The following is a 12,669-nucleotide window of genomic DNA, read 5'->3' on the forward strand; positions in this document are numbered from 1 at the left end:
AGCCAAAAAGTGGAAAGAACGCAGATGTTTATCGATGTGTGAATTGTTAAACAAAGTGTGGTACATCCATACCATGGAATACAACGCAGCAATAAAAAGGAAAGAGCTACTGATACATGCAACTACTTTGATGAATCTCCAGGGAAGAACCCTGAGTGAAAAAAGCCAGTCCTCATATACATACTTTATAATTCCATTTATATAACATTTCCAAAATTAAAAGTATTTTGAGATGGAGAATAGATTAGTGGTTGCCAGGGGTTAGGAAGATGTTGGAGGCGGGAAGGAATGTGGCTATAGAAGGATAACAGAAATGGTCCTCATGGTGACGTGAATGTTCTGTATCTTGTCTGTATGAACATCACTTTCCTGACTGTGATATCGTACTGTAGTTTTGTAATATGTTACCATTGAGGGAAACAGGTAAAATATACATGATCTCTTTCTACATTATTTCTTACAAATTCATGTGAATGCTCAATGATCTCAAAATCCAACATTTAATTAAAAAACAAACATGATGGTCTAAATGCAACACCATGGAGATATTATCTAGTAATTTAAAGTATCCCTCTCACAAGCCCATGGAACCTACCAATATACTCCCTTTTCTACTCTGATGATCCCTGTCTTGAGAGCACAAAGGACTGTTTAGTAAGTCGATGTGAAAAATCATAAGAATTTTCATAATCCATGATAGATTTTTGCACAGAGTAATACCCATATGAGCAGAGTAACTCTGCTCTGTCATTCATTGTACCTTTGATCTCCCTGTCCTGTTCTTCCACCCTGGAGCAGACAGTCCTCGTCAGACTCTCCACAACTGTGTGCATCAGGTCAAATTCGGCGACGTTGTACACATGAGTGTTGTCTGGTTCAGAGGCGATCTCCTGCAATTCATTCTCATCCGCGTTTTTCACCCCTGGCATTGAGGACAACAGGGAGGGTCATGACGGTCATGCCCCATTTGAAAAAGCAACTGCAGTGACCCCGACCTGCACCCATCAGTCTCCACCGCAACCAAAGCACCTGGACTTTAAAGAGGCACATCTCATGTCAGATTGTTTTTTAAATTCACTTTCAAAGTCATTTTTATTTTAGTTTTGAATTTTTATGATTTTTTGGCCTCACCGCTCGGCATGCGGGATCTTAGTTCCCCAACCAAGGATTGAACCTGTACTCCCTGCAGTGGAAGGGCTTGTCCTAACCACTGGACCACCGGGGAATTCCCTCAAAATCATTTTTAAATGATTAAGTCTTAATTTTGTTCAGTACATCTTAAAGGAAGATGTATTGATGAAACTAACTTCTGTCTTTCATAAATATTGCAGAAGCAATAGTAATTAAACCAGTACTCAACACTATCCGCACTTCAGGTTTAAATTTTTATAAAATTAGTTTACTTAAATTGAGACAGAAAATCCTTGGCCCTCTTGGAATTTTCTAGTCTATCTTAGCCATGGATACTAACAGTTAGAGTGTGCTTACTATGCCCCAAGCACTTCAATGTTTTCTATATATTAACACATTTAATCTTCACAACCAATCCTATGAGTTTGGCATTACTGTTTCTCCCATTCTACAGATGACTAAGCTGATGCACAGAGAGGGTGATTCACTTGCTCAAGGAAGCACAACCAGTAAGTATACAGCTGGGGTTTCACCCAGGCAGTCTAGATCCAAAGTCATATGCTCTTAACTACTATCTCAAGCTGCCTCTCAGAAGATTACACATTAAAATGAGTCAATATTTACCAGTGAAATTAGAAACAGAAAAAGGGAGGCATAGGATTCGGTTTCATGGGTGTAAAGGTAGATTTCTCTTCCCCAGGCTTCAGTAAACAAGGAGCATTTCTTTAAAAATCCCAGTCATTGCAATTATCTAAGGATGTTAAAAAGGGGTACTACGGAAGCAAGGAAGAGAGATTACCTGGGGCAACATTAATTACTTCTTAGGTGCCCAGCTGTGCCATTTAATTTATCTGCCAACCTCAACAGATTGAGTAACAAAGCATCGGTTGTTTCTGAACTATTTGCTTTAGGGGGTTATAAAATAATAAATACTACTGATTTTCAGGTAATTCCCAGAGAAAAAGTCCAAATCACATCTGAATGAGTTCACTTAAACTCATCCATTCATCATTAACGAGACCACAGAATGGAGAGTAAACACATAAATTAATCCCTTAATAGCATAAGTCTTCTGCAGGGATTTTCTTTGTTGAACAAAAGGATAGAAAAATAAAAATTAAAAATTAAATCAATCTCTCTAATGTTCCTTGTCTGACAGACCTCTACAATAACTTTTAAAATGCATAGCTGGATCTGTGTCCACAATAGCAAAATAACAGTGCATGCTGAAGCAATGAGCTTAATGTCAATAATACTTTTCATGGCATTTAGTTAAAACCAACAAGTTTGGATCATTTAAGAATATTCTAGAGAAGATAAACCCCAAATCTCTCTTTCTCTCTCACCTTTCCAAACAAAACAGTCTGTTGTAAAGAGCACGGAAAAGTGAGGAAATGGTAATCATGACTTGGATGGAATTTGTTTTGTAAGGATTTTGCCTTGTTCATATTTATGCTCCAGCACCCACCAAAATGCCTGCCACCCAGCAAAGAAGCAAATACTTCTCGAATGAAACATTCTATAAACCACATTTTGAGTAACAAATCTAGCAATGAGTCAGAGGAATTGTCTCTATTTTTTTTTTTTTTTTTTTGGTCAGTCTCTACTAAATAGAAGGCTTTCCTATCACCAAAGAAAATGTAAATAATTTAATCAAGAGCAAAATTGCATCAACTAAATATTTTGCAGTTATTCTGAGTGTGTGTCATACATATTCTTCCCACAAACCAATACCTTATAAAGGGTTATTTTCAAATAAATAATACTGCATATCTATAATTTTTTGCTTTCTTAACTACAAGACCTTAATTCCTTGAAAATGATAAATTGGTTTCCCTCTACACTATCAGAGAAGAGATAGCTATAAAGTGATACTAAAGAGAAAAGTCTTGACTAATTAAATGGTAACAAATATGTACCTAACCTTTGCACTTTATGCTTTTCACAACATTTTGTGTGTGGTATCTCGTCTAGAGATCCTCACACCATAAGATCCATCAGTTCCATCACTTCCATTTTTAATGTAAGGAAGTTGGGCTCAGATCAAATGACTGGCTATGACTAGAGCTAAGGGGGAAAAAGGCAGGGGAGAGGCGAAGGGATAAATTGGGAGATTGGGATTGACATATACACACTACTATCTATAATATAGGTATTTAATAAGGACCTACTGTGTAGCACAGGGAACTCTACTCAATACTCTGTAATGACCTATATGGGAAAAGAATCTAAAAAAGAGTGGATATATGTACATGTATAACTGATTCACTTTGCTGTACAGCAGAAACTAACACAACATTGTAAATCAACTATACTCCAATAAAAAAAAAAAACGACTTGAAAGTGTTCAGGTCTCCTGGCTTTCAGTGGAGCGTACTTTGCATCATATATAGTTTTAAGTGGTCATGTGTGTGTCCATTGTTGAAACAGGACCATAATTAACAAATACCTATGGCAAACAGTTCTACACCAGATTCACGAAGGTTTCTGGATGGTGGAATGATATCATCTTGGGATTTTCCATCTGTGATTAAAATGCCAATTTTGGACACTCCAGTCCTCGCTCCCGCTTCTGGTTTAAAGCTGTTTTCAAAGACGTAGTTCAAAGCAAGACCTAGGAGAAAACAAAAAAAAAATAAACACAAACCAACCATCTCTAATAAAAAGCCTTCCAATTCTGCAAATGTAACCACAAGATGAGTAACTTAGAACGTTAAAAGAGTTTTTATTAGATGTGCACTTTCATCTTCATTTTTACAATAAACTATTCTTTGACAGATCCGATGAAAAACTAAAATCCACCAAAACAGAGGTAATAAAAAATAGCTGAATAGTGCATCATTTCTGAAACTAACATTCATAAAGAACACCGAATTCATATCAAATGTATATTGACAGACCTGTGTACCAGAAAATCTAAACCTTTATAATTAAGGATGAAGCAAGAATACCCACACAGAAGCAAATGTCCCAAATATCATCACTACATTTTCAATTTTGTTCCTGATGATCTAAAAAACCCCACAAATTCTCTTTCTCTGTTTTATAGCGGTAGAAGGGGCAGATCTAAAACGATAGTTGAACTCCTGCCTTTTGAGTGTGACACTTTTCACCCAGAAAAAATAAATACCAAATATTGTTATAGGATTTGTGCTTAATAAAGTTTTGTTGTATTAACAAAAAACTTGTTAGATTAAACCTCCAATTGGCAAAGCAATTATCAGGATTTCAGTGGTTTACTTAAAATTCAATGACAGCATCTCTATTATTTAAACCGAGCATCCACATTGTGGTCCCACAGAGGGAAATAGCATGTATTAGGGTTAAAACCTGTGATAACTCTTTGTGGTTGGGTCATGGATAATTGTAATCTAAATATTCTTACATTACAGTTGTTCCTTGGTATACACAGGGCGATTGGTTCTAGGACCCCCTGTGACACCCAAATCCATGGATACTCATGTCCCCCATATAAAATGGAGTAGTATTTGCATACAACAAACGTGCATCCTCCCGGATACTTTAAGTCATCCCTAGATTACTTATAATACCTAATACAATGTAAATTGCCTGTAAATAGTTACCAGCATGCGACAAATTTAAGTTTTGCTTTTGGGAAATTTCTGGAATTTTTTTCCAAATATTTCTGATCCCTGGTTGGTCGAATCTGCAGATGCTAAGGGCCAATTGTACTAATTTATCAAAAATATCGGTGAGCCAAAGCTCCTTAAATATTTCCATGATAACTACCGATTGCAGAATAAGGGTAAAGAAAATATCTTCCTTGAAAATTGGTAGAAATTTTTTTTTATTTAATTGACAGCATGACTGGAGGAAAAACAGGTGAAGAGGAAGAAAAATGAACTGACAAAGGTGAAGACAGCTACCAAAGCCTGTCAGTGTCAGGGACTGCTCGGTTCTCTTCTAGTTCAACCAAGCCCTTCCTGGGACATTATATTCATATAGCAAAAGGGATGAGATGTCTAGGTTTTAACTCTTAATGCTAGGTTTGAGAAAAGAGCCATCTAAGAACTTTATATGCTAGTTTGGTTTAAAAATACTATGCTAAGACGCGCAAAGTGGCAAAACGAAGTAATCAAACTATTGTTCAGCAAGATATGTTGCTCAAAATGTGGACTAGACAAAAACATACCTGTTAGTGTATTTCCTCCCTTGTATGGTAGATTTCGGACAGCTTCGATCACCTCATCTTTTGTGTTGAAAGCATTCAAGTGCCATTCTATTCTGGGGTCGCCGCTATACTGTGCAAGACCTGGAAAAGGAAGATGAGAAAGCCCACCCAGAAATGAAGGGTTACTCAAAGATCTAGTGGACCATTCAAGAAACTAGAATGACGAAGGGCCTAATCTTTGCAACATTTTTTTCTCTGCCTCACTATGTACTTTCAAAATGAGTTGTTGACATCAATTTAAGGAATTTTCAACATAGCTGGGAGCTGAAGGAATGTATATATTTTCTAGCCATCTAGAAGTGAGCACCCAGTCAGGTACTTAGCTTTTTTTTTTAAAGTCTGATCATGTTTGTAGATAAAAGGTCTAGATTTATTTAATTTTTTTTATTGAGGTAACATTGGTATATAACATTATACCAGCTTCATGTGGACAACATTATATTTTGACTTCTGTACACATTATAGTGTTTCTTTTTGGTTTTTTTCCCAAAGGAATGAGTTTTCTTTATGGCTATTTAAAAGGGAAACTAGGAGACTTTATATAATAAAATGGATATGTTGCTCATTGATTTACACCTTTTATTTTGCTTTTTATCTCAGCTAGAATTAATTTGGCAAATATTATCTTGTACTATAAAACATTTCCCAATTGTTAAATCTTTCACTGGATTCAGCTGTATTTTGTTTAAATAAAAAGAAAACTTTTACCTGATAAATTCTTAAACAAATGACAACTTTAAAATTATTATTACTTTTAGGCAGAGAAGATTTTGGCTTTCCAGAAAATTGAAATGTCTTCAATAATTAATTGAGTGACACTGTCATTAGCAAAAATTAGTAGAAATAAATATTTATTGATGCAAACTTGCCCTTTTGGGAATATCACTATTGTTAAACCTGTAATTCTGAAAACCATTTGGTAAAGAATCTTTGAAATTTCTTAAGAAGCTTCCTGGTGGTTTTACACTGGCAGCAGACTGCTGTTAACGGTAGAAGATGTACCAATTCGTGTCTTCTCAGAGCCCACGTCGAATGCTGTAACCAGGTTTTCCAAAAAAGACCGAACCAGTCTGAAGTTGAATCTTCCAATACTCCATGAGCCATCAACCAGAATTATAATATCAGCAACAGCTGGAGTTTGACAGAAAAATTTCACTTCTGCAAAGTACAGACCAAAAAAGTATCTGTGTTACTGTTGGAACTTTTAAAAGAGTGAGTTTATTTTAAGTCTTTCAGATAATTTGGTGCTAAGAATACAATAAAGTTTCCATTAAAGCAACCATATTTTTATAACCATTCTTTTAAATGCATTTTTACCAGGAAAAAAAGTGTGGTAACGGCTGGCAGCAGAGTCAATGTTCTGGAAATAGCAAAACACTAGCAGGTTCACACCATCTTGGCAACTCAAGGCTTCTGCATTGTTTAAAAAGTAGTGTCTGTGCAAAAGCATCCAGTTTTGGGTTTTAGTCTGTAGCTTCTTTCCAGGAAAGGTCTTAGCAACACCCATGTAGGAGAGTCAACAGGGATGGGAAGATAGGAAGCAGAGAGGCGGCTCTCCCATTCTGATAAGTCTATGCTAGAGGAAGTCAGTCACAAGAGAAGAAAACATGGGCTTCCTGAATTCAGGGAAAAGGCAGGGCCATGCGTTTAATCTAAGAAAGGTACACAGACCTTTGCTAAAATAGGAAGGGTTTGTGGAAGAAGAAAATTGGAAAAGAGCCCAAGAATTTCCCCCAATTCAAATCTTTTTACAATTGGGTCTATGTGACAGTAAGATTTTATCCCTAAAAGTCATTTAAGTAATTGATATTTTAAATTAAGTTTCAGAATAAGCATCTAGAAAAGGATGCCTGGTGGCTGGAGCGGCACTACCTTAAGCTTTGCCCTCAGGGAAAGTCCTAGCCCACAGTGATTGCGGGCAAGATGTGAAGGGCAAACAGCTGTCTTTGCAATAAAGGGGGTAGGTCTGTGCTGGATGAGGTGAAAACCACCACTTACATTCACACAGAGCCAGAATACTAGAATATTCTTAATGGGTTTAAGAATCCTTAAAAATGTCACAGTATTGTCAGCATCTTTACCAGCAGTGCTTTTTACTGCAGTTTGTGCTTCCCAAAGGATGGCTTAACTTTGCTGAATTTTCATATTAGGACTGGAGATCAGGAATATTGTGTGTGTATATGTGTCCATGTCAACTTCTTGAAATGCCCAGCAAATCCTTACTTTGCTTTCTAACATTAAAATGACAATAAAACAGAATTTAAAATATAATTTATGTAGTGAAAAGCAAAATAAAGAAGTGTTCATAAATAAATTGAATATATTTTTTCCTGTGGGGGAAATAGTTGAACTACTATGTTTAATATATATCTCAGTTTAATATATATCTCTGTACCTGCTGGCCACATTTAGTTAAAACGATCTTGGATCTTGGTTTTTTTCACATTCATGGAATACCTAGATCCTTTTACCAGATGGGGAAAAAGTGTATTTGCCAAGGAAATACTCAGATACTCATTATGTAAGCTAAACAATACAGCTCAATCCAAAGTTTATATATTACATTTTTGGGCACCAAATCTCCCTTCTTTAATGACCAAATACAAAGCCACCACTAACTTAGGAGTCAGCCCTCTGTACCACACTAAAAAGTTCTAAAACAGAACAATGCAAGAAGTCATGGGGTAGAAATTAGTTTGTGCTTTGGAAATAATCAGGGAAAATTAAAGTCTTAAGAAGCTTTAAGAATCTATTTCTCTCAATTTTTATGGGGAAATTTACCTGAAATGAAAAGTAGTTTTCTTTTTCTTCCAAAACTATTGGGGATATTATTTCACTTTTTAATTTAAATTTTTTTAATTGTTTGGATACACTGCAGACAGGGTCTTAGAAAGGGAGCAGTTTCTCTTTGCTTACTTAGAAGAGGGCTATGAAAACTGGTATTTTCCATTTTAAAATTGTTTCCAATAAAAATAGTCTGTTAACTTAGCTCATTCAAGTCATTTTGACTTGGAGATAAAAATTCTAGGTATCTCCAAAGTAAGATAGAAAATTAATTGAATAGAAATTAGAATACTGATAAATTTAGTGATATTAATTTTTTTAAAGTTGTTCATCAAAAGACACCTTAAATAAAATAAAAAGATAAGTTATGATTGGAAGAAGACATGTACAATATAAAAAACTGAAAAAGGATCAGCATCAAGAATATATAAATATATAAAAAACCATGAATAGATACTTCAGAGAATAGGAAATAAATAATATGGTTAATAAATGAATGAAGAGAATGTTTAACTACATTGGTGATCACAATAATAAAAAAATCAAGACCATAATGAGGTACAATTGTACTCATTCAACTGGAAAAAAATAAATTTAATAGCATTTATGATTACTCTAAAGATAATGAAATATTTAGGTATATACTTAAAACATGTGCAAGATCTGTGTGCTGCAAATTACATTACTGATAGAAGTCAAAGAAGACATAAATCAGTGGAGAAGGCTACCATATTCATGGACAGGAATACTAAACATAGTAGAAATGTCAATTATCCCCAAATTGATCTATAGGTTTAATGCAATTCCTATCAAAATCCCAGAAAGGTTTTCCTAAGACATAGACAAGCTTATTCTAAAATTTATATGGGAAGGCATAGACCCCATAATAGTTTTTTAAAAAGTCATGACAAAGAAAAACAACATGGAAGGAATCATTTTACTGGGTATTCACGCTACTTACTGTACATAAGTAATGGGTATTTCAGAGGGTTAGATACACCCATCAATGAAAAAGGATAGAAAAGCCAAAATAGACCCATACAAATATACTCAACTATATGATTTTATATCTAAATATGATTTTAGACAAATGTTCAAAAATACTTCAACAGATGGTGTGAGAGCAACTGGATATCCATGAAAGAAAGAAAGAAAGAAAGAAAGGGAGGGAGGGAGGGAGGGAGGGAAGGGAGGGAGGGGAGGGAAGGGAGGGAGGGAGGGAGGGAGGGAAGGGAGGAAGGGAAGGAAGGGAAGGGAGGGAGGGAGGGGGAGGGAGGGAGGGAGGGAGGGAGGGAGGGAGGGAGGGAGGGAGGAAGGAAGAAAGAAAGAAAGAAAGAAAGAAAGAAAGAAAGAAAGAAAGAAAGAAAGAAAGAAAGAAAGAAAGAAAGAAAGAAACTTTACCTAAACCCTATATTTTATACCAAAATTAATTCAAAGTGGATCATCAACTTAAATGTAAAAAGTAAAATTATAAAACTTTTAGGAAAAAAGTAGAAGAAAATCTTTGGAGTGTAGGTCTAGAAGAAGAGTTCTTGGAGTCGACACCAAAAGTACAAACACATAAAAAGAAAGTTTGATAAACTGTATTTCATCAAAATAAAATACTTTTGCTATGTGAAAGCTCATACGAAGAAGATGAAAAGACAAGCTATAGACTGGGAGAAAGTATTTGCAAACCACACACTCAGCAAAGGATTAGTATCTAGGTTACATAAAGAACTCTCAAAACTCACAAGTAAATAAAACCAAACAATCCAATTAGAAAATGGGTAAAACCTGAACAAATATTTCACCATAGAAGGTATACAGATGGCAAATAAGCACATGAAAAGATATTCAACATCATTAACCCTCAGGAAAATGCAAATTAAAAGCATAATGAGATTTCACTGTACACATCTATCAAAATGGCTAAAATAGAACACAGTGATAACAAATGCTGGTATGTATGTATAGAAATGGTATCACTCACACTTTGCTCATGGGAATATAAAATGGTACAACCACTCTGAAAACAGTCTGGCAGTTTCCTTAAAAAGTATACAAAAAATTACCATACAATCCAGCTATTACACTCTTGGACACTTATTCCAGAGAAGTGAAAACTTACATTCAGACAAAAAACTGTACACAAATGTTCATAACAATTTGATTCATAGTAGCCAAAAACTGAAATTAGTCCAATTAATTATTTTAAATGAAATAAATTCTTTTTGCCGTCAATATCGTATTTAAAGTTAAACCAAAGGAGCAGAGGAAATGAATTCCTGAACTGTATTTTAATTCAGCTCTTGGCTTAACGTGAACTTTATGTAAAATGCAATTCTGAAAATACAGGTAGTACTAAAAAAAAGGAAAAAAAACAAGCTAGGCAGCTGACCACAATTGAAGGAAAGCACCCAATACATGGGCTACATCACAAATGAAAACAACACTCTGAATGTCACAGATTGAATCAGAAGGAACAATTCCCATTATGTAGTACACCAACTGTAGGTAAAAGATAAGGATATCTGAAAGTTATGTACATCGTTAGATTAAACATTGTGCCCTCTACACTTACCTACTGACTTAGTCCTCATAACAGCTCTATAAGACAGGTATCATTATCAGTCCCATTTGCAGCCAAAAAAAATGATACACATGGGCTGTGTGATTTGCCCAGAGTGCCACCCAGTGAAGAGGCAAAGCTTTGATCTGAACGCAGGTAATACATCTCCAAAATCTATGCTCTTAACCACAGGATATACTGACTTCAATCAGGTCCCTACATTACATCAATTTAGAAAGCAGGGGGAAAAGTCTCTAATATGAGGCAGTGTCCCCCCAGCACTTGCCCCTGCTGTGTCCACAGGTAGTATGTGCCATTTGCAAGCATCACTGTCTAGATAAGTTTTTTCCCTCCCAAATGTATGCACTTAGCACTTAAGTAGCCCACATGACAAGTGTCCCTTTTACTATAGTTTTACACCAATTTTACTGTGTTACTGACATCATGAGGAAATTTTATGTTGAAAATACAAGTTAATTCAAGGAATCTGAATCAGGATAAATCAGTCTACACTAAACCTATGTATATTAATTTCATATTAACTAATTTCCTGTATGAAATTTACTTATTAAAAATGTGTTTATTTAATATTTACTATATCCCAAGCACTCTTCTGGGCAACCAAGAATACAATTAAGTTCCTACCTTCCAGAAGCTTAAATTCTTAGTGAGAGGAAACAGACTAACAAAACATAATTTCAGACTTTTAAAAGAGCTTTATAGAAATAAACACAGTAATATAAAGAGTAGTGGTGTGGGGGGCCTTTGGAGGTGCTACTTTAGTTTGAATTGTATGAAATTACCATTTAAAGTCTTCTTTTTATATCATAGTATTCCTTTTGTTCTAATGGCATTCAAATTAAAGATGTAATTAGTTAATATAGAAATATTTACAATGTATTTATGGAGAAGGGTATTCACCAACTTAGTTAATTAAAATAGAAAAGGGAAAATTGACAGAAGCAGCCTTTTTCTGCCAGGTAAACTCCTATTCATCCTTCAAAGCCCAGGTTACACTCCACCAACTCCAAGAAGCTCTTCCAACAGTCCTCAGATGGGATTCATTACCTGTTCCTCTTTACTGTCTCTGCATTTGTACATGGTTTATTGTACTCAGAACACTGGGCTATTATAATTTGTTTCCATTTCTATCTCCCTGACTAGACAGAACTCTTTGAGAAGTGAGGGATTTGTGTCTTATGTTTTTATTCCCTTTGGCTGAGATCTCGGCACATAGTACATCAATAAATATAAAGTTCATTGACTTGTTAAAAAAGAATTCCTCTTTTCACATAATTCATACCTACAGCAGGGCACTAGAAAAATGAACCATGCTGGCTCAATTAAATGTGGTCTCTCCTCTTGCCCTGCCACCCTACCACACTGGAAAAGTGGATTACGGTTATTTAGGGATCAGGGAGATTGTATCAGGTTTGCCTGTCTTCCTTGATATTTTCCCAATGCCAGAGGCAAAGCTAAATGAAAGGGGAGCACATAATATTTTTACTCACATTATCTTAATACGCACTCAGAAAATCTCATGATCATTTTCACCACAACTGGTCTGATACATTTAGTGGTTCTGAATTATTTTTCTCAGTGCCACTAGCAAAACATCCAGCTAGGCCACTCATTAACCACGACATCTGAAGGAAAACTGTGGTCACAGAACAATTTCTCACTTAAGTCTCTGGTAAGGTTGAGTTCAAGTTTCCAAACTAAGAGCTTGCTTCCAAGATTGGCTTCAGCCACATCCCAGGAGAGTTTTCGTTTTTTAAGAGTTAACATCATTTTACATTTGCAAAGAGCTCAGTGGTTCTAAAAGGATTTTTCAATACATTGACATATTCTGATTCTTACAACATTCTTGTGGGGAGCCACGATTGTCCTCAATTTTCAGAAAATGAAATTGAGGTTCAGAGAGACAAGTGAACAGTTCAGGCAGAGCCAGGACTGGGCACCAGGTCTTGTAAAGGTTTGGTTGCCTCTTCCATCATACCATGCTACTAGC

At 35.5% G+C, this 12,669-nt stretch overlaps 1 protein-coding gene across 6 annotated transcripts in view; it reads right to left on the bottom strand.

The window, feature by feature from the left end:
- COL14A1 (collagen type XIV alpha 1 chain) overlaps positions 1-12,669 on the bottom strand; it is a 251,503-nt gene that overhangs the window by 173,809 nt on the left and 65,025 nt on the right. For all 6 annotated transcript variants that reach the window (XM_082674497.1, XM_082674499.1, XM_082674500.1 and 3 more), the window contains exons 6-9: positions 6,326-6,481; positions 5,285-5,404; positions 3,581-3,745; positions 761-922 (exon numbers count right to left, since the gene is read on the bottom strand). In XM_082674497.1, the coding sequence (XP_082530623.1) occupies positions 761-922; positions 3,581-3,745; positions 5,285-5,404; positions 6,326-6,481 (603 nt within the window). The remainder of the gene's footprint in view (positions 1-760; positions 923-3,580; positions 3,746-5,284; positions 5,405-6,325; positions 6,482-12,669) is intronic.

Source organism: Grampus griseus (genome assembly GCF_964374135.1).
Source record: "Grampus griseus genome assembly, chromosome: 17".
Classification (NCBI taxonomy): domain Eukaryota; kingdom Metazoa; phylum Chordata; class Mammalia; order Artiodactyla; family Delphinidae; genus Grampus; species Grampus griseus.